The sequence below is a fragment of the Aspergillus oryzae genome, chromosome 4 (genome assembly GCF_000184455.2).
Source record: "Aspergillus oryzae RIB40 DNA, chromosome 4".
Taxonomy (NCBI): domain Eukaryota; kingdom Fungi; phylum Ascomycota; class Eurotiomycetes; order Eurotiales; family Aspergillaceae; genus Aspergillus; species Aspergillus oryzae.
Window position 1 is genome coordinate 3645360 of NC_036438.1, and position 21163 is coordinate 3666522.

A 21163-nucleotide genomic window follows, 5' to 3' on the forward strand; every position below is an offset into this window, starting at 1 on the left:
AGAAATGGGGCATCGTTCAGCTGTGTACTCTCATTATCGGAGAGGTTTAATACAGCACCCGCAGTGGAAGCTGGAACAGGCCACATTCCGTCTAACGAAAAGAAGTCACACTCCCCGGATATAACCTCTTGCAAAGTTTCCATTTCTGACCACGATAGAGGCTCGTTAACCACTGCTTCCTCACTATTTGAATCTGCGGCAGGCAGTGACTTCGGCGGATTAGGCTCCTGATCTCGAGGCAAGCGTTCGATGGAGGGGAAGTTGGTAAAGGAACAGGGGCCTTCTAGAGCTCCACGGCCTGTCGAAATAGAATAGTCCACAACAGCAACCAGTTCAAAATAAACAGCTGGTTTCCGACTAAGCAGCTCCGATAAACCTCCCTTAGGGTACCGATCGACCGTAGATATAGCCGATTGAGATTTTCCATCCGAAGGCTGGTCTCGCTGTTTCGAGGGCCCTAAGCCACAGCGGGATACAGACGCGTCGAAAACGCGCACAATATCTCGAATCCAGGCGGAGATATAAGCGACATCGTACCGTATGCTATAGAGACGGGAAATCTCTGTGTAAAACTTAAGGAGCTGTTCTTGACGATGTCGGTCTATGTCGTTGCGACTCAGTCGAAGGTTGATATTTAACAGTATTTGAGGCGCAACGGTGTATGCGACCACCCCAATCGGTAGTTGGCCCGCGGTGCCGTCGATCACGAATCTTTTTACTCTTTCGTTCATGGTGGTGAGAGCATCCATCAAGTCGAGTTCTGAGGCTTCGAGATCTTGGGTGGTGGACTCTCCGTTCTTATGAGCGGAAAGGCAGAAGGATATGTATTGATAGAGTACTAGACGGGCGGATCTAGAAAAGAAAGTAAGAACACATTTAGTCTAGTGACCCTCGTAGCATGGTATCTTCAGCTCTTACTGGTAGTATAATGAGGTCAATTGACAATAAAAGACAACCGAGTGGTGCCACCGGGAATCAGATGGAGATACCTGAATCATGTGTTTCGATTCCCAGTATTGGAGACTCTCTTTAAGGTCATCAGCGCGAGCCGATATGAGCTCCAAGGCGTGTTCAAGGTTCTGAGGATCCGCTGGAGGATAAACCGTCATAAGTAGTAGGGTCACCGCTGCAGCGAAGTGGCACTGGCTCGTTAGGATTTCAATCAGCTTTTTCTTGGTCGTCGCGTCGTAGACCTCCGAGGCGTGAACCTCATCTTCCAAGTCTTCACACATGAGGGGAGAATGTGATGCTACATCAAAGTGAGATGGATGAATCTGGAGAGATCGTCGCACTCCCAAAGAGAGTAGCCTGTCGCGAAGGATTAAGCACCACCACAGACGTTTAAGCCTAACTCGAGTAGTCTTTTCATTGACAGGGTAACGATGATACGCATGGGCATTCACTGCGCGAGCGTGCTGTATTCCAAGTGCTAGCCACATTGTGTTGCTAAGCTGATCCGTGCTACAGCACCGATACGTGAGCAGAATTGCAGCCTGACAAAGCCGAAGCTGGTCGTCCTCGAGGTTGAAATCATATATCAACTGGCTCTCTGTTTAGTGCGTCTTTCGTGGCAAGCTGTGGGGGCATGAGAGTTCGGTACCTTAGCGCGCTTGTAGAAAGTATCCCGGAGAGAGATGATTGATTGCGCACCGCTTCGTTTTACATACTCGACGGGAAGATACTGCGGTGTTGTCAGTGAAGATATATGTGGTTTAAAACAAAGACGTAGACATACACTGCTCGCGACAAATAACATTGCCTGGAAGGTGAGCAAGGAGAAGGGCTTGCCTCGTTCTCGCTGGCGGAACATAGCCCAGAATTCAGCCTCATTAATTACGGGCAGGCAAGGATGCACATAGAGAAAGTAATGGGAAATGAGAGTCTCAAGAAATTCACCAGACGGTACATTGAAACACTTCTGTGAATCCAGGTAGGCAATATCTGATGGTGGCAAACGATGCAGATTGGGGACAGTTAGGTAGGGGTAGTATGCAAAAGGGACCAATGTCGAAGCTATTGATTCCCTGGAACCTACATTTGATTAGTGGCTAGATCACAACAGTGATAACGACGGGCAATGAGACTATACTGGAATTTGGAATTTGACGTGGTGCCGGCTTCAGGCAGACAGCGTTATTATCCCTTCCCTGTTCCCTAGTGTCGTGCGTATCCTGGGAACCATCTTCAAGCCTGCTTTCCGACGAGCGATCGTTGTCACGTTCATGCTTTGGTGCAAGGCAGCGAGGCAGTTTTCTCGGAGGGAGAACGCAGGCCCAGCCGTCCAGACGGCAGTTGACGCATGGTGGCCCTTCGATCGCCAGGTTACAACGCACCTTCCTACGTCGACAATGCTGGCATGCAAGAGCCGCCCGACGGGTTCGCCGGGTTCTTTGTCCATGGGCAACATCTGCAGACCCGTCGACCACCTGACGAGGTGAGTTAGGTAAGAAATGTGTGCTCATGGTCAAGACTACAACCGATACACCCTACGCATCTGGGTGGGAGTTCAGATGCAGTTCGCATAATGGTGATATTCCCGAGTTCAGATCAGTGTCTTTCTTTCCCCGCAGTTCCGGTTGGTTTAACTCTAAATATGGAACTAAACTGTGGGGTTAAAGGTAATTCAGTATACGAAAGGACGGTCGTCGATCCATCCGAACATATCAGGTTATGAACGACGCTGATCGTCGGCACAAATGTAACCCCGGTCCTCCGAGCCAAGGGCAAGCTGCATAAGAAGTGCACAAGCTGACGAAAGGATTGGGTGCCCGCTTTTGACGCCGTGGGCCGGGCCTCGGTTATCCACAACATTCCACGCGCAGCTCCTCATTCGTTCAAGGCGCGAAGAACATGTTGCAACGTAAGCAATAGCCGCCGTTGTCAGAGTTATATAGGCATCTTAAAAAAGGCAGGAACTGGGAAGGGCCAAGACGGTTGGAATACTCATTGATCTAACACATCTATTGTACGAATGGATACATTGTGGGTCTTGGCATTTTCCAGCGGCGTGGCCACGCACCTGCTCCTTTATCGATCCGGCGAGTGGGACATTAAAGCGCCTAGTATCGTGAAGATATACACCCTACTTGGTGCAACCCTCGTCTATCTGGAACGTGCTGATTTACTAGATGGTTTCCCGGTTAGCACGCGTCCGAAATGGGGAATTGCAGTCATCTTATATCACATCTTCGGAGTCTACGCTAGTATGCTCTTTTATCGCGCCTTTTGGCATCGTCTTTGCGGCTTCCCCGGGCCATTTCTTGCCAGGCTTTCGAATTTCTACGTGACCTCACTTTCTGCCAAGAGACTACATCTCTACGAGGAGGTTCAAAAGCTGCATCAGCAGTATGGCGATTATGTTCGATTAGGTAATTCTCGTTCTGGCTGCTTCTCATTACCGGTTTAACACATTCTCATGATATATTTAATAGGTCCAACTGAACTCTCGATTGCCGATCCTCAAGCCGTAAAAGCCCTCTACAGTGGCCAGGCCAAAGTGACCAAAGGACCATGGTATACCGTGTTGGAGCCCCGAGTATCTCTCCAAATGTCGAGAGACAAAAAAGAACACGCACGCCGCAGAAAGGTGTGGGATCAGGGCTTTAGTTCCAAAGGTGTGTGAATATGCCGTATTACCCCATGCTCCATGTGTTCTAACCCCATGGTAATTCAGCACTGCGCGACTATGAACCTCGTGTTTCTCATTACGCCAGGCAGCTTCTTGAAGCTGTCCGCAAGAATGTTGGCAAACCGATGGATATGGCGAAGTGGTTCAATTACTACAGCTTCGATGTCATGGGCGATCTGTCCTTTGGAAAATCCTTTAACATGCTGGCTGGAGGGCAAGATACGTACTTCTCGACTCAGCTGCATGCAGATATGAAGAGTATTGGTCTGTTTAGCCACCTGACATGGCTATTTCCGTTTTTCAAAAGAATCCCTATTCTCAATAAGGATTACCTCAAGTTCTGGGATTGGGTTGGAGGCAGGGTGGAGGAGAGAATTAAAGTATGACAAGGTTCTCGGTTTTATGACAGAAAAACAAACTAAAATTCAACAGAATGAACCAGATCGCCCAGACGTGTTTTCTTGGATCCTTGACGCTTTTCAAAATGGCCCAAAGACAAAGCAGGATCACCTTGACCTCCACGGTGACGCATACTTGATTATTGTTGCAGGAAGGTAAGGGGGCTCACTCACGCGCTCTAATCGTCATCAACTCACAATAGACTAATATGTGTAGTGATACTACTGCTGCCACCTTGACTAATCTGTTCTTCCATCTCGCGGCCGACCACACCTGGCAAGCAAAGCTCCAGGAAGAACTAGACGCATTGCCTGATTTGACCCAGGAGAAAGTGACAAATGTTAAGTTACTGGACGCACTTATCAATGAAACCCTGCGGTTGCATCCTGCTGTGCCATCCGGTACCCAACGATTGACTCCTCCGGAGGGTCTCCAGATCGGTGATAAGTATATACCTGGTGATGTGATGGTGTGCATACCGACGCACACATTATTTCGAGGTAGGTGATTAGCCTACGGAATCGCCTACACAATAGAAAGGGATGCTTACACCTTTTTAGACGAACGAGCCTTTGTCCGGCCGGACGAATTCCTTCCTCAGAGATGGATGACACAGCCGGAGCTCGTAAAAGACGCGTCCGTCTTCATCCCATTTAATGCGGGTATGTTCGACAGACTCGTGATTTTTATAGAGACAATTGCTTTTAGAACGCTTCTTCTTTGCGATACTAATGCATATGCCTAGGTCCGTATTCCTGCGTTGGGAAGCAACTTGCCCTGATGGAGCTCCGTCGTGTGACTGCCGAGATATTGACGAGATATGATGTTGAATTTGCCCAAGGGCAAACAACTGAGGATTTCCTGGATGGTAAGAGAGATACATTTACTCTGGTAACTGCGCCTTTGAAGTTGGTATTCCGTGAGAGGTGATAAACAATCTCCGGAACATGTGAAAGAAACTTGTTCAGTAGAACTCTACATGAACTTGGCCCTTTACAGTACACTTATTGCGTATTCGCCAGAGCAGTCAATATTCCATGAGTAAATCCGCTTACATTACTTTTACTGTGACGTCTTGGCACTGTACATATGTAAATGTGGAAGTGCGTGAGGGATTAGCCTTTTGACCGCAGGATACAGCACTATATAAATCAAAGTTAATTAGGTTATATCACAGAGGAATGATTCTCTCCCATTTAAATGGCCTTTAACTTTCTAGCTTATTCTCCTAGCACTAATTTCAAGCGTAATTAGAATCTATTTTATTGAACGGTCCTACCAAGATATATTGATTCCGGCACCAACCTAAAGAATGCATGACTTAGTCCAATGAAAACTTACGAAGTATGATACCTAAAAGCACAGGAACTACACATTACAAATGGGTCAAATGCTTCAAGTCACAGCAGAATGTACTCATCAAAAACCATCCACTACCGGGCGAACGGTGACGTATACGCTGTTTAATGTGGATAAATCTCTAACCTAGGCATCGGCCCGAGGCATAAAGATAAGCTTCATCACGTCTGTTATTCAACCCCGCGCCAAACAAGTCTTAACTGGCATGCAGGACAAATCCTAGTTTATTTATCAGACTCTGGTCTCCACTGTGACCAAAAGAAACACTCAAACCACCTTAGCCTTCCTAGTCCACCCTTATTGTGAGAGAACCTTGTGAAAAAAAAAAAAAAAAAATAAAAATAAAATAAAAATAAAATAAAGAATGATTACCACAACCGCTATCGTTGCTCGTGAGCCCGAAGAGCCACTGAGCATAAACTGGACGATGGAGGAGGTCGAGGTATATACGCCTGGTGAGGGAGAAATACTTGTGGAAATGCGCGCGACAGGCATTTGTCATACGGATATAGTTCTATCATCTGTACCAGCTGGGACAAGTGGAATCCAGTATCCAAAGATACTGGGACATGAAGGTATTTGATAATCCACAAAACCCCCTGATTGTATAAGCCGCGAGATGAGCTAGATAAATAGATAAAACATTCGGGTTTCGGACATGCTAAACGGTAACAGGGGCCGGTATCGTACGCGCACTAGGTCAGAATGTGAAGTCCGTTGAGGTTGGAGATCCAGTTCTACTCTCTTACTACTCCTGTTCATCCTGTGCATCGTGTCAGAGCGCGCATCCTGCATATTGCGAGGCGTTCGCCGGGGAGAATTACGTTGGACGGCAGGGAGGAATGAAAATCAGTAAGAATGGGGAAGAGCCCTGGTCCAAATACTTTGGCCAGTCTAGCTTTGCCCGGCACAGTCTGGCGAGCGAAATCAGCGTTGTCAACGTTAAAGATATGATTAAGAGTGAAGACGAGCTCAAGCTCTTTGCGCCACTGGGATGTGGATTCCAAACTGGAATGGGCGCCATCTTGAACTCGTCTAATGCTGGCCCGGATGATGTTGTCATGATCTTGGGGCTGGGTGCTGTTGGGATGGGAGCGCTTATGGTATGGTTTTCTCAGTGCTCCATTCTGTGTTTTTCATAGGACTGATGACAAGATAATTAGACAGCCAAAATCCGTGAATGCAAAGCTATAATTGTTGTCGATAAGGTTGAGGCGCGCCTGGAACACGCCAAACGACTAGGGGCATCACATACCATCAACACAGGAACCCCTGATAAACCAAACTTAAAGGATGCCGTTCGTCAACTATTTCCCTCAGGGGCGTCAGTAGTCATCGATACCACAGGTGTTCCCACTCTGATTGAACAAAGCCTCCAGGCTACACAGAAAAGAGGCAAACTGGTGCTTATTGGGGTTCCTCCCTTAGGGTATGAGCTGAATGTCGATGTCGTACAGCATATAAATGTGAGTGACCTCGACCCTCCTTCCAAGCTCCAGAAAGTATTAACCATTTTCTATTGTAAATGATAGTCCGGTCGTTCGATAATAGGATGTATTGAAGGTGATTGTATTCCCGGCAAGGTTTGATAGCCCTCATCTTCTACGATTAAATCTATCGTAATTTCGATACTAACAATGACGAAGGCCATTCCGCAAATGATTCAATGGTATCGCGAAGGTCGCTTCCCAGTCGACCAGCTGGTCCGGCATTTTGATGTTAGTGACACTAGCCATCCGTCCTGGAGCGACACCCATTATGCTTACTGACATCTTTTAAAATTCTTAGGCCGCCGAATATAAACAGGCATTGAAGGACATGAAGGAAGGGACCGCGGTGAAACCTGTTCTCGTGTGGGAACATTAGTGATGGTATTCTATTGTCCATAATCAACCTGCCTACGGGACTTTCCGGAGAAGTGAAATAATCAGCGTTAGCATAGGTGTTGGGCTGAGGATCTGTAATGAAAGATTGTATATTTGGTGGTTGGCTCTTTAAGCGATCATGCAAGGCCAAAAAGACATCTGACACCAACAAGTCTAGTCACTACGCAACCCGTGAAGGTAAGGCTCAAAGGAATGAATTGGGGGCTGTCTTGTCACAAATCAACATGGCATTGGAATACCTAAAGCTAGAAACAAGATCACGTCTCACAGACCGAGAGCGCTGTCACAATTTAGACGAAGTGTAGCAAAACACCTCAAGAGGTGAGTTTGGCCAATTCGCTATTGACAGCCAAATTAGTAGTTGCGATCTCAGGGTACTGTGCCTTGGGAATGAATTGCAACTTCTTCACAGCGTCCCGCTGGAAGATAAGACAGTGAGTGGAACCACCACTATGGAAAGCCCCGATGACATCTCCTTTAGAGATAGTCTTTCCTTCTTCTGTATTGTCAAACCAATCACATGTGGATACTTCGGACATTCCAACGGGTACAAAGCCAACCAGCCCGATCTTTGCGCCGCCTGTGACATTGGTGTCAACGATGAGGACACCACGTGCAGCAATATGGGTGATATAGCGCTGGGATACGTCTGGACCTGCTGGGTCAGGACCATTCGACCCTCCGAATCCTGCCGCAGCCGTTTCGGCGAAGTATGTTCCATCAATCAGGCTGCGATATACAACCTTGCCGGTAACTGGGGCATTCCAACAGTGGTAGGAGTCGGCACTCAGGAAGGCTTGATAGACTGAGCCGCCGACGAAGCCGTCAACGTAAGATGCAACTCTTTCGTCTTGAGTAGCTCCTAGCATATCATGAAGCGAGTATGGTGTTCCCTTGAGCCAGAAAGTGTTGCGACGCGAAACATCAGTGTCGAACGACAAAGGGAATGATTCGCAGGCGTTGACGACAGCCGCGTCAGCTACGGGGCGAACACCGTCCTTGAACCTTCGAGTGAAGAAATTATCCCAACAAGCATAGTTGAAGAAGTTCTCTTGGGTGCCGTTCGCAGGGTGCTGGAATATCTCCGAGAAAGTTTTTTTTTTATCAGTCGTGGACTCATTCGCCTTGTTCACCAGCTGTTCGACTGCCGCGTCGGAACTCCACCCAGCATCGATCAGAGCCTGGTTGCCTCCCTTATTACCATTACCCTGCGCTGTAGGGTCTTTGAGAAACTCATTCCACTTGTTCAGAATATCCTTGAGACACTTGTTCACTCTCGTATCCAAGAAGAATTGCCGTCCACTTGGCGTACCCATGGGCCAGTCAACAATGATGTTGAACGGAAACCCGATGAGACCGCTGGGTACGTTTGGGTTGTCTCTCAAAAAGTACTCAGGCACCTCAGTGAGGAGGGTATTGAAGAGGTATAGCATGGTCTTGTAGTTCCGAACCTGCTTCTTGAGAGTAGTCGGGTCCCTATCGTACGGGGCCTTCTCGGGGACTTCGTCGAACATGGAATGGGCGAGCATGTAAAGGGTTGAGTCATTCTCAATCAGCTTTCGGAACGTTTCAACTGGGTTTTCCACGTTATCACGCAGCTTCCGAGGGATTTCAGCCTTGGTCTTGTCCAACAGGCTTGAAAGCCAAGCTCGACGAAGCTCGACATTCTCGGGCATCCAATGCCCGTGACTGTGAAGGGAACTTCCCGTGGCTGGGGCGCCTGGGGCACGCTCGATGTAGGTAGGTATAATCCTGACTGACTGCATCATGAAGCGGATTGCTATGGATGTATGGCGGAATGGTGCTGGGAAGGGTTGTTCAGTTTGAAAGCTATGAAGAATGGCGGATTCATTGTTCTTCGGGGAAACTTTTGGGGGTTTTTATAATCAATCCGTCATGCTCAGCGTGATAACCAGAATTGCATCACTTCCATCGTACAGCGTATCGCAGAAAGTATGGTATGGTCGATGACGTTGACCCTGTCTTGAAGGTATGAGGGGTTTGCATGAATTGATATCATGATTGACGTGGCCCTCAGCCATATGCATCTCTGATGTGCATCCAATTATTGGAGTCAAGGTAGGAAGCCAATCGACGTGAAACAAGAGCGTCGTTCCGTGGATTCCGAGTCGTGGGGCTCTTTCCCGGGCAAGACAATCAGGGTCTCGATGATCGTGATCATGGATTTCGCACTCGATGTACGTGGCAGATTTACACCTTCCGCTATGGGATACTAGGCTAATGGGCCCTTCTCAAACGAGTCGGTTAATCCTACCTTATGCTGAGATAAGACCTCACCACTATAGCTATCACCTTCAGTTCCAGAGAGCATGGCATACTAGACAGCTCGGTGCCGTGAATAGCATGCCGGTACATAGGCCTGGCCCCACACAGCGATTCAATCACCTATCTTAGCTGTCAAATGGTCAGTGGGTGGTGGGGAGAGCTAGGAAACAGTAACAATCTGGTCATAGCTCTGATGGCACGGTACGGGCATTAGCGTGGAAATATGCCTAGAGGAAGGACCGTACATCCATCTTTCATCCTTTCCTTTTCCTCGAATAGCGGGCTTTTCCCCACTCACATGGATTCCACAGTTCAGCTGAGTGACACCCTTCGGACATGGTACTTTTGTCATCACGATGCTACCTGCAAAAGAATACAGGTTTAAAACCCCTCAGTATGCAAGACATTGGCAGCTGTCAAGGAAATCCATTATGCGACGCATCTCTCTGCCGAATGATATCAGCTTTGGTTCTGAGAGCTTCCAGCTCGTGGGGCCATCAACGCAAGGAATGATCTGTCCCATGCATGCTATCCTGCCAAGGAATGTTTGATTGGGCGCTATAATGCAGCGCTGGAAAGGATGCGCCACACCAACGGAATGCACGAAGCCTGATTGGAGTACAGGTGATGACATGGTCCTTCACGGCTGCATTGTGTCGCATTTAGCCAGCGACACTTCTCTCTGGTCTTCAATCTAATTCCGTGACTTTCTCATGCTGCAAATATGCATGTTTGACCCACCATGAGGGGTACATCCGTGTAGAGCATCGAATGGTCGCAACGTTCGTTTACCACCGGAGCTGAAGTCGTTTCGTTAGCATTCAACAGCTACCCACCACATGTCGTAGAATGCCGCCTATACCTGGACAATACTTTGCATTTCAATGGTTCATGTTGGGTAGTGGGAGACATACAACTCACTTATTTAACCAAGGAACCGCCAGCCAACTACTCCAACCCTAGTTTCGACCAACTCAGGTGCAGCTAGGCTTTTTTGAAGGTATGCACTGATTTCCCATGGAATGTCTCTGATACCCACTTTCATGATCCTGGATCATGCATCAGAAAGAGGAGGTTAGATAACTAGGATAATTAAGGATCGAGGAGGCCGTGTGCCTATTGTTTCCCATGAATCTCATGGGATTGTGCTCCGCGTGCCCATCGTAGCCTCGCTGAACCTAGCCTAATTGTCAAGTATGTTTTCACTTCAACTGGAATTTGGAGAGAATAGGCAAATACCGCTTTGAAGCCCAAAAGACTCATCGGCACTCCAGCCACTGAGACTGCAAAGATGTTTCAGTCCGTCACTGATGTGTGACAGCTTCGAGATAAGTCACTACGCCGACCATGCTCTATGCAAGTCTCCGTTCGCTCATAATTTCTCTGGTAAGATCTTTCGGAGATTCAGAAGTCCAGAAGGTTCACACCGGTACTAGCATCAGTAGACTATATTCTGCTCAAAAAGAATAATGTCTTGACACCCTTAGGCAATTCGTATCTTCGTCTAGGACGATGTGTCCGGAAACTATTTCGTAAAATGATAAATACACTGCTATTACGATTTGGTCTAGAATCTCAAATACTTTTTGTTTACCTTTACTTCATCAACTGCGCAGCGATGGCTGCAGTCTGGTCTATCACTGCCCAGTAACAGCCCATTTAAGGTAAGTTGGTCTCCAACAGCATTATCTTGTACATACGACTAGAAGCTCTAGATCAAGGAGACCCCAATCGGAAAATCAATCGGGTCGTGTCAACGTCAACTAACTATTCTCCCTTTCTTTATTTGCTAATCATCGGGGCCTCTAAAGCCGAGGTCTTAGGAGTGTTCATATAGATCCAAGCATCAGTTGGTTTAAAGGCTTGACTTTCCACGTAATGGACTTTTTTCAGGAGAACAGCATCCCGATAATTATGTCCAACTCCTGAACAAATACCTCAAATTGGCTCCGTACTTGCTGCCGCAGGATCGTTAGAGCCCGCTCAATCGGCCTACTTCGCCATCCAGATCTAAACCCCAACAACATTCTCATTTGTCCCGACTCGGGTGCTATTTCTTCCATCATTGATTGGCAACACACAACAATCGAACCGCGTCTCCTGGTTGCAGGCTATCCACGAGCATTTGAAAACCCAGATACCGAAGAACGCCCGAATCTCAAGGAGCCATCACTTCCGGCTGACTACGAAACCCTCTCGGGAGAAGCAAAGATGGAAGCCGATGAGCTCCATCGACGACGCCTTCTCTTGCACTACTATCGTCTCTTCAATGGCGGCTTGAATAAAGCAGACATCAGTGCTCTAAGGGATCCCCTGCTTTATCCTCGGCAACACTTGTAGACAGGGCAGGGAGGCAGTGGAGTGGAAACCTGATGACCTTGAAGGGGGCCTTAATCCGTATGACTGAGTACTGGCCTAACCTGCCTGATACAAAGGGTGTGAGCTGTCCTGTACAGTTTACCAATGCTGAGCTAGAGGAATTCTTCGAGAAGGAGGAACAGTTGTTTCAATTGAATGCGGTTGTAAATTTGTGGAGGGAGCAGATTGGTGGTGCTAGTGAGGATGGCTGGATCAGCAATGGAAATTATGAGTCTGCCCGGCAGAAAGTCGTGGAACTCATGGAGTCCCTGATAGCAATTGCTGAGGGAGACCAAGAAGATATTGCGCTGTTGGAGAAGGGTTGGCCATTTAGAGATCAGGAGGGAGATAATTAAGAATTTATAGTATACTTCCTTTCTATCGCACCGTATTAAGCTTCTATACAAGATATTGGTTCTCAAGTGCTTGCCTTTATTTTCGGACCTGTAGTATTTTCACAGCATATGTCAGGTAAGTAACGTTAAGAATATGTTACTAAGAAAAGGAAATCAAAAAGTGAAAGACAGGAAAAAAAAAAAAAAAATACGTAGAGGCAAGGAGCAAGAAAGATAAAATATTTTGTAGACTTCATCCCCTCAAGCATAGTCCTCAACAGCCGAATACATATTGAATGTATATGTTGTGGCCATACAATTCCATAATCAGAAAGCCCGCCTCACATTGGATGTGCCGGTTGCTGTGTGCATATCCGTACCAGGTAGCTCGCCTACTAACCCTGGAAACTTCTCCTTAATTGCGCGACTGAACATATTAACAGGTGTTCTGCTCCGAGGGGGCGCAGTATTTTGACGTCTTGGGTCCTTGCGCCGACAGACAAACCCGATATAGAGCCCGATAGCAAGTAGGAAGATAGCTCCAAATGGGATACCGACAATCATCCCTATCTTGGATGACTCGGGAAGCATGGAGAAGGTACAATCGCAGAGGTGACCTGCAGAGTCGGAGGGTGCCATAGTAGCGGTGTTCTAAGGCCAGGGCTGTTAGACCTTGTGTGGTGGTGGCTAGTGGAGATGGAATTCTTTTTTGGATGAATAATGAGCTTTTGCTAATCGCACGACGTTAGCTTGTCTTCCTGGGCCCTTTATGGCATACATATGTTACCATCAGAGATAACTACTGTTCCGCAAGTCGTTATATCAAGAACGTAGTAGACGGCTACCGGTGATATCGTTCATTGCAGAATGAGATATACGAACCGAGAGGACAACATCCTGATATACCAAACATTAGAGAATAAGCATGTTCACTACTGGTAGGTCATATTCTACCTACAGTAGTTGGGAGTCTACCAGTTATTTTTAGAGGCGCACAGCCGATCCGGACGGCATTGTTTGGGGATATGACACAACGGCCTAAGCCCCGACTTCGAATTCCTGACCTCTAATGGAGCGTCATATATGAAACATGTTAGAGCATGGTCTTACCATCAGTAGCAGTGTAGGAGTATTGGCTTGTCCTTTGGGTCTGGTTGGGAACAGCGCTTTGTTCACTCCAAGCGTGTATCACACACACATGTTAGTACGCTCTATAAATAAAGATTTATTGTAACACAGTCATGATTGGAATATACCCAAAATAGACCATTTGGAAATTTATGATCATTACTTCATATGGTAGGCATACTCTTTTGTTCCTCTTTTGGACATTTATTATTCTTTCCCTGCCCATGAATCACAGGGGCGTAATTCACTAGCATGGAGGATAACCAGTCAAAGGTGGTCTGTTCCTTACTGTCAGCTCTAATTGCATCGCCGAATGAATCTATAATTAGATCTTAGATTATAGGTCATAATAGTACTACACAATATGGGTTGTTCGCTAAGGGTTACGTGAAGTGTGGTCTTCTATCTTGGTGTGTAGTACTACCCATAATTAACTAATGATACGCGCAAATAATCCTTCACCACCATTCCGCCATTCCTTGAAGTCCATGTGAAGATAGATAATTAATGTCTACATCGACCATCACCTCCAGGTGTCCTTCTTATTCATGATCCTAATTCATTCCGGTTGGCCAGACGAATTAAAACTATGACTAGCTAGCACAGTGGAGTTCGCCGTTGATAATGTCCGCCCCTTGCTGTGATTACTGATACCCTGCGTGGACCTCTATAGACAGTGATCTACAGTGTCAACATTGGTGGAAGTGGTGATGAAAGCGCCAGCTACTAATGGATGAAGCTAAGCTGAGTGTGGTTCAGGCTGAATCTGAACGCCGAGGAATGTTATGTCATTCCACGTAGATATGAGGAAGTTCATGATTGAATGATGTATTCTTTCACATCTTTGACAACCTTTCGTATTCACATTTTGAAGCCTATATTACCTGGTGGTTAGGAGTTCTTTAGAGACACCCCTTAATGGCTGTCCATATCAATCTCCTTCTATCTCCTATTGACCCTCCCCTCGCCACACAGCAGGATTTCAACTCTTTAGATGGTATATATATATTTCTCTGGTGAGTCTTGACATGATTCCATATGGCCTGCTTGTCTTGCTGTGCCATTATTTGTACAGCATTCAACAATATAGCCAATTTTTTCCGTCATCCAAGCCCCATGCGCATTGCTTTCCCGCTACAATGATGTCCTATCGGTTGACAACAACGAACCGCAACGGAGGACAGTTGTATGCCTTGTGGTAACAAGGTGTATTTCATCAAAATGTGTCAATGCTCACTAGTTTGTAGCTTCCTCAAGAGCCACTTTGTCCTCTCCAAAAACAAACTTTGTGACGGGGAAAAGCAAGCATTTCGAAGCATTAATCCTTAAATTCTTCGACACACCAATGGTGTTGCGTCCGCTAGCCCGCCGCGCAATGTTCCCAGTCGACACCTGTGAGCTGTCTTTCTTTGCCAGTCATGCCTGCCCCCGACTGAGCTGGATCAGCTCCTGAGACGGTGTGTCAGTTGTCGCCAAATCTCGAGGAAGATACCATCATGTGGCGAGCTTCGCTATGTGTCCATACATACTAACTAGAAGCCTCTATCAACGGAGCGAGATATACTGCTGCTTAGCTTCAGGACCTTGGGCACCTCAGTACGGCGATAGACTATTAGCTCTCTGACCCAATGCTTATGGCGAGCTTACGTGGTTGATGGTTGGAATTTCCCCATATCAGGAGCAGATTCATTTCCACGTTCCGGAGCCACAATCTAGGAGACGTGACGAGGGGAGACAAATAGTTTCTAAGTCGAGGATACATGGCCGCTCTCGAAGGGCAATTCATGGCTTATGCTAGGTCATACAAACGTGACATGGGACAGTCCATGAAGAGTCAATGGAATCCAAAGCTCCCTGTCACTCACAGAAGGAGGTAAACATACAATTTATGCGGCTTTCAAGCTTGGAGGAGCTCACCATGAGAAGTGTGTAGCCCAGGCAGCTCCAACTAATTCTGCCAGGCTAAACACTTCAATATTGATAGAGGCGGACAACTAAGACTCAGGGTGTGGCCGAGAATGAACAAATTAGTATGTCACTAACTGCAAAATGACCGACCATCTAGCGCCTGTATATCGTACTTCAAGCATAATGGCACACACACTCATCATGGCATTGGGCATTGTGCCTAATCCTCTAGATTCCTTCTCCGGCACCGTGCACATGCGGAGAATTCTCTGGAGCTTATCACATAGAGGACGCGGTAATGGCCGATGTGATTGCAGACAACGGAAATTTGGATCATTACCACCGAAGAACGATCCAGTAAATTTAACCTCGAATATTTCATCCTAAATGTGAATTATGCAGGGTTCTGTATGTTTCAACCTGAGCTGATTCTCCAAGCCTCCATTGCCATTACGACAGATATTTCCCCAATCACGTCTTCAATGGTTCAATAAGCCCGTTTACCAATAGACGATGTGTTGCGCCTTTCAGTCAAAACTCCCGGAGGGTACACCTGAGGGTATTTGGTCCACAATCGGGGCCGTAAAGCGCCTAGTAATTAGGCAGCGATCTAATCCGAAAGGAGAGCCATATATGTTGCTGCACAATGCTCCCCTTGTTATTATAGAAAGCATAGGCGAAAACAGGAAGCTGATTGGATCGAGAGGGGTCCAGTTCTGTTATGGTTCTACAACGCGCCGGCTGATGATGAATTTCCCCAGCGCTCCCCATGTGGCAGCTAGATCATTAGGTCATATATTTCGCCGGGTATTTAATATTTTTGGACTGGCAGACAATTACGAGAGGCTTAGCTCATGACCTGCCGATAATGGTCGTGTGAAGAAAGAACCTGATGACCAAGGGGTACGATGCCAGGAATATCTCCCAGCCAGACGGAACCAGAACTGGTCCACAGTGGCCTTAGAGTGTGGATGGTCCGAGTCACTGGCCCAGCTGAGGAGGGAGGCGAGTATATGGATTTTGAGAGAATGGCAGTTACCATAATTTCGGTTGAACGTTGCCAGCATGAAATCCAAGTGGAAACGTGAGTGCCCACAGCCAGCGTAGCGCCAGGGGTTAGTCTGCATTTTCAGTCTGTTTGTGCCCAAACCATATCTAGCAAGGAGGCGACGGGTGGTAAACTAATAAAGGGCCCTTATTTGCGTATCACCTCCGCGGAATTATGGCTGCGTGGACCAACAGAAGGGGAAGGGGTGATATTATCCGGCAATAGTTATACCCCTCCACTAAACAGTGCTAATCTGGCTTATAGGCCGGACGAGGTCGCGGTGATGCCCCCGGGTCTCTGTGGCTTCCGCAAAAGCCTCTTCCTCCGCGATAAGTTCCTGTCCCTTCGCAAATGGTCACGTTGACCAACGTCCTTAAGGTCCCTGCGAGTAGGGGTCTCGCTTTGGTAGGTCCACCAAGACGCCCGAGGGAGCCCCCAGGATTGCGTGGGATCGACCGGTGCATGCTGTTAATACCGGTGTTAACGACTGGGCTTCGGGTCAGTTTGTTGAACTTTCTGCGGACGTGGTTCATCTCGCGTCTAGGTGTCAACCTCGTAGTTCTGCTGGGTATCCTACCCTGGAGAGGCTTGTAACTTCTATCTGGCCGAGAAACGCGGTTAATCTGCGACGGCCGTTCGGTTGTTCTGCTAGTACGACTACGGCCAGCTAGCTCATGTAGCGATCCGTGCCATACAGTGACCTTGAGTGTTCACTCGAACCGGAATGAGATACATAATATCTTAATCGCCATCAAACGGGAGATTAGCACGCACCAGAATAGATATTAAGCGTCGACAATTAGGTGTGGTCCTCTGAAGGTCATTAGGAGACTGTATTAGATGATTTTGATTCTACAGATCAAATGTCGATGAGTATCTTTTTATGACGAGAGAGGTACAATAGAACGCACTGGTTCAAGGCCGGTCGGCATTTCGGAATATGCGTCACTATGCATATTATAGCTTGAGGGAGTGGAGTATTGTCTATCTGGTATCTACTATAGATGAAAAGATAATGTCGTTAGATTTTCAGCTATTTGCGTGCAACATGGTAGGTTGTAATTCAGTATTGACTCAGTAAAAGACAAGATGAAACCCTTGCGACAGGAACAAAAGGAGAGCAAAATCAACATCGAGGAGGTACTACACACAAGCTAAGAACCAATGAGGCACTACAAGCATTCAGTCTAGACATGAGCATAAAGCTACACTGGCCTACCAGGCTGCCACTATGCCTCTGCTATAATATTTCGTGGCTCCCCAATTGGCTTGCTCGGGGAGCTGCAAGCCGATGACACGGTCTCTGCAGGAAGTGACGACACTTTCAGAGTTGAAGATTCGTGGACTGTACGACTTGGCGGGGTCTGATTTGCAGCTCTCCGTGTTGTACCCCTTCGCGAGCTATTGGAATGTGGAGATCTGCGCATCAAAGAACGTCGCTGCTTTCGTACCAGGATACAGATAGCCACCACCAGTACACCCAGTCCAATAGCAACCACCCCAGCTCCGACACCAATTCCTGCGTTATCCTCCGTGGATAGACCGTAATCAGTGATTGATCTAGAGATTGTCGAGGATGATGCTGTTGAGATAGTTGATGAGAGACCTATCGCCGAGGGGGAGGCTAAAATTGACGAATCTTCAGACAGGGTGCTAACGAGTGAGGGGTTGATCATAGCGGAACCACCTTTGGGCAGGATGTTCGTCGAAAATGTATTTACGGTGGTTTCTGCTGCGGTTGCCGCCACTGCTGTACTGGTCGTAATTGAGACGGAAGTGTCAATGTTCCATCCCATTACCGCCATCGCCCTCACAGTCGAACTTGTGGTCAAGGTCGTTGTCACTATTATCCAGCGCCTAGAGCCCTCTGGTACAGCGGACCCAAAGGTCAGTACCATGTTGGAGGACACGCTTGATAAGCAGTCCCCGTTCATCTGGGCATCTAGGCTTCCGATCTCGCGGATATACCCCCTTACTTCTGATCAGCTGCTGCAAGATGTGTACTCGTTTAAATGGATGCACGTACGAAGGACAGCATACTGCAAGTGTGCTAGATCCATCCTTCACTGAAATTCCCGCCATGTAGAGGTAATCAGGTCAAGTCAGGGGCCCTAGGCTAATTGAGGTGTCTGGTTGCCCTAAAGCCGCTTGCTTCGACAAGGCAACTACCTCTGGTGGGACACATCTCACCAATGGGTCACCTTCGAGGCCATATCCGGGATCGAACGCAGTCAGTGCAGCAGCATTGATGTGAAAGCTTGTCGAACAGCCTGATGGCAAGTTCCAGTTTGAAGTAAGAGGAAGCCATGATGTGACGCGCTTATCAACCGTCTCCGTTGGCTTCAGCGTTGCTGACATGGGGATGGTATTGTAGAGGGTTATCAACGTTTTATACGACTCGTGAGATTCAGTTCACAATATTCGATGGTGCCGTTCTCAGGTTCTGTCAGGCTCTTGTCCCGAGGTTCACGACAGGATATCTCAGAGCAGACCAGCAAGGTCGTATACCGACAAAGGATGTAATGCTTAAGACTAACTGTAAATGGAGGCATCTTGCCTTAGTCATATAGTAGGATCCTCAACTTAGCAAGGTTGCACAAGATACACCAGTCACAAAAGCATACAAAGGAAGTCTAAGTTTACTCGAGGTCTAGCCAGAGAACAGGCCCAGTCACTGGGGAGGGAAACTATAATCGAACATTTGACCATACAGACCTTGCAAAGACCGCCCATTCTCGAAAGTCCCCGTAATCTAATGTTAAGTAAGTGGTTCTGAGAAGTCTTCGGACTAATTCGAAAACATATCGGTATCGACAACAGTGACAGTTACATGTTGGTTCAAGGTGTGACGAAGTTTGGAGCACTTCGGTATAGTAGGTCGGACATGAAGCCAATGTTTACACAACGCCTGAGCTAGGGTTACATCGATAGGCAGGCTCAGAATCTAAAAGTTCTAGGTCATCGCATTTTCCCTCGAGGGTTTTCAATAGTCTAATAGCACTATATCATTCGTTTAGCCAAGTGACAGAAGTTGAGAACGGGCAGGAACAGTATCATCAGAAAATGGATCAGTCACTCTTGGCTTTCTCATCTTACGGTTGCACCAATTCTTCTCACACAGAAGCTCCTTCAGCCACGCCGTAGCATCACGAGGGATCTGTACTCTGGATGAAAGCAGAAATTCAGCCGCCTGGAGATGGTTCCGCTCACTGGCTATGAAGAGTGGCGAGCGCTGATAGTGATCAGTGGCATGTGGATTTGCCGCCGCCTCTAGAAGAGCTCGTACAGTGCCTAAACGACCAATGGAGACCGCAAACTGGAGTGGAGTGGCGCCCGTGTGATTGTACGTGTCGATTGACTGCTGGCTGGTTTGAAGACATTCTGATCGAATTCGTGTTCGGCAGACATCCTCATTGTTTGTCCTCGCGGCGTAGTCAAGGGCGCACCAGCCATCCTTATCCTGCGCAAGATGGTCGTGTTTATGTTGTAGTAACTCCAAGATCGTGTCAGCATTTGCTTTGTCAATACTATGCTTCAAGGTGGACGAGAATTGGGATATATCGGAGATAGGGTTAGGCTTAACTTTGGTGCGATGGAAGATCCCATCGTCCTCGTCTTCTTTGATACGAGTAGTAACCGGCGACACGTCGTCCTGATTTTGATCTTGTACGAAATGGAGAGCCAATGTCGTGGTCAGGCTGGAGCGCCTGCCTTCCACATCCACAGCTTCATGAATATCGAAACCATAGTTCTGGTTGAAGTCAACCTCTGAACTATCCCTACCCTTCCGACGCGTTGGGAATACTCACGTCCCAATGAAACACATGTTGATTGCTATAGACTTGATACTATGGTCAATCTCTCTCAAGCCAGCTTCGATAACTAGTTTACCTTCTCCCTTGTAAACTAGATACCTCACCGCCTCTCGTAAGAAGGAACTGGTTTGGTACTGCTTCAAAGCTTTCGGCTGCTTAATTAACAACATGGCAGGGGTTCGCTGGCGCGCCACGGGATTAACCTGTGTCATGGATGCCGCCTCCTTAATCATATCATCGTCCGAGCTGATATATTGTCGATATGTTCTTCGTCGCGCTGGGAATATTCCTCTTGTGTTCCATTCCATTGTCAGTCGTGATGGGGGGATATAAAGCCTCGGTTGCGCTGTGTTAAGTATGTATCGTGCTTATGCATATACTTAAGCGCCTGCACCTTTCTAGTACTACTTGGCCTAATGACCTGAATTGATTCAATAGTGACTCTTTATAATGCCATATGGCACTGAGGTATGGGCTGGACGATGTCTCCTTTCTAATTATTTTCCTCATCACCGGATTATATATCTTCAAATACAACGACCACTCCTCGAACCCAGGAACTTACCACTCCAAAATAAAGTCATCGAACAACAAAGATAGATATGGATAAAGAGAATGAAAAAGGAAAATATCCAAGTCCAGTATTCCATCCAGATTACACAGATAACAGCTTTGATTTGTTGGTTCAACTGGCTTTAATTCCTTCCAATCCAAATTAACCTTCAAAACCTGGTTATTTCCAGTTGCTAAACGTCCCATATAGCTCAATTTCGAGCCCTCAAGTCATGCCCTAAATACTATATCTCTACAGCGGATAACATCGTATGCATTTACAATCAATGTATTTTAACACATGGTAACTCTTGGCGCTCCATAACACAAAAACAACATGGACCCATCCCTCCGTGTTGTAGTTAGGTGCTAGATACTTTATAACACTCCGTGTCTCTTGCTGTGATTATCACTTTAACTGCCGGCCAGCGTCCTAACAAGTGGAATGTCGCTGTTAATAG

The 21163-nt window shown here is 47.2% G+C and overlaps 5 protein-coding genes across 5 annotated transcripts; 3 read left to right on the forward strand and 2 right to left on the reverse strand.

Annotated features, from left to right (window-relative positions):
* Nucleotides 1–1230: 1230 nt before the first annotated feature.
* On the forward strand, nucleotides 1231–4957 carry AO090102000330 (cytochrome P450; the record flags this gene model as incomplete). Its single annotated transcript, XM_023236878.1, has 7 exons — nucleotides 1231–1259; nucleotides 3205–3368; nucleotides 3432–3614; nucleotides 3728–4008; nucleotides 4230–4527; nucleotides 4588–4689; nucleotides 4773–4957. 7 exons carry the CDS (start codon nucleotides 1231–1233, stop codon nucleotides 4955–4957), a joined length of 1242 nt encoding a protein of 413 aa, XP_023091766.1.
* Nucleotides 4958–5750: 793 nt separating this feature from the next.
* On the forward strand, nucleotides 5751–6975 carry AO090102000329 (uncharacterized protein; the record flags this gene model as incomplete). Its single annotated transcript, XM_023236879.1, has 4 exons — nucleotides 5751–5961; nucleotides 6062–6489; nucleotides 6550–6852; nucleotides 6970–6975. The coding sequence occupies 4 exons, from the start codon at nucleotides 5751–5753 to the stop codon at nucleotides 6973–6975; spliced, it is 948 nt and encodes a 315-aa protein (XP_023091765.1).
* Nucleotides 6976–7586: 611 nt separating this feature from the next.
* On the reverse strand, nucleotides 7587–9038 carry AO090102000327 (phosphatidylserine decarboxylase family protein; the record flags this gene model as incomplete). The annotated part of the gene is made up of 1 exon (XM_001822471.3): nucleotides 7587–9038. The coding sequence occupies one exon, from the start codon at nucleotides 9036–9038 to the stop codon at nucleotides 7587–7589; it is 1452 nt and encodes a 483-aa protein (XP_001822523.3).
* A 1867-nt stretch (nucleotides 9039–10905) lies between these two features.
* Nucleotides 10906–12272, forward strand: AO090102000326 (uncharacterized protein; the record flags this gene model as incomplete). The annotated part of the gene is made up of 4 exons (XM_023236880.1): nucleotides 10906–10987; nucleotides 11046–11074; nucleotides 11130–11222; nucleotides 11856–12272. The coding sequence occupies 4 exons, from the start codon at nucleotides 10906–10908 to the stop codon at nucleotides 12270–12272; spliced, it is 621 nt and encodes a 206-aa protein (XP_023091764.1).
* A 6960-nt stretch (nucleotides 12273–19232) lies between these two features.
* Nucleotides 19233–20458, reverse strand: AO090102000324 (ankyrin repeat domain-containing protein; the record flags this gene model as incomplete). Its single annotated transcript, XM_023236881.1, has 3 exons — nucleotides 19233–19279; nucleotides 19432–19953; nucleotides 20227–20458. 3 exons carry the CDS (start codon nucleotides 20456–20458, stop codon nucleotides 19233–19235), a joined length of 801 nt encoding a protein of 266 aa, XP_023091763.1.
* Nucleotides 20459–21163: the final 705 nt, after the last annotated feature.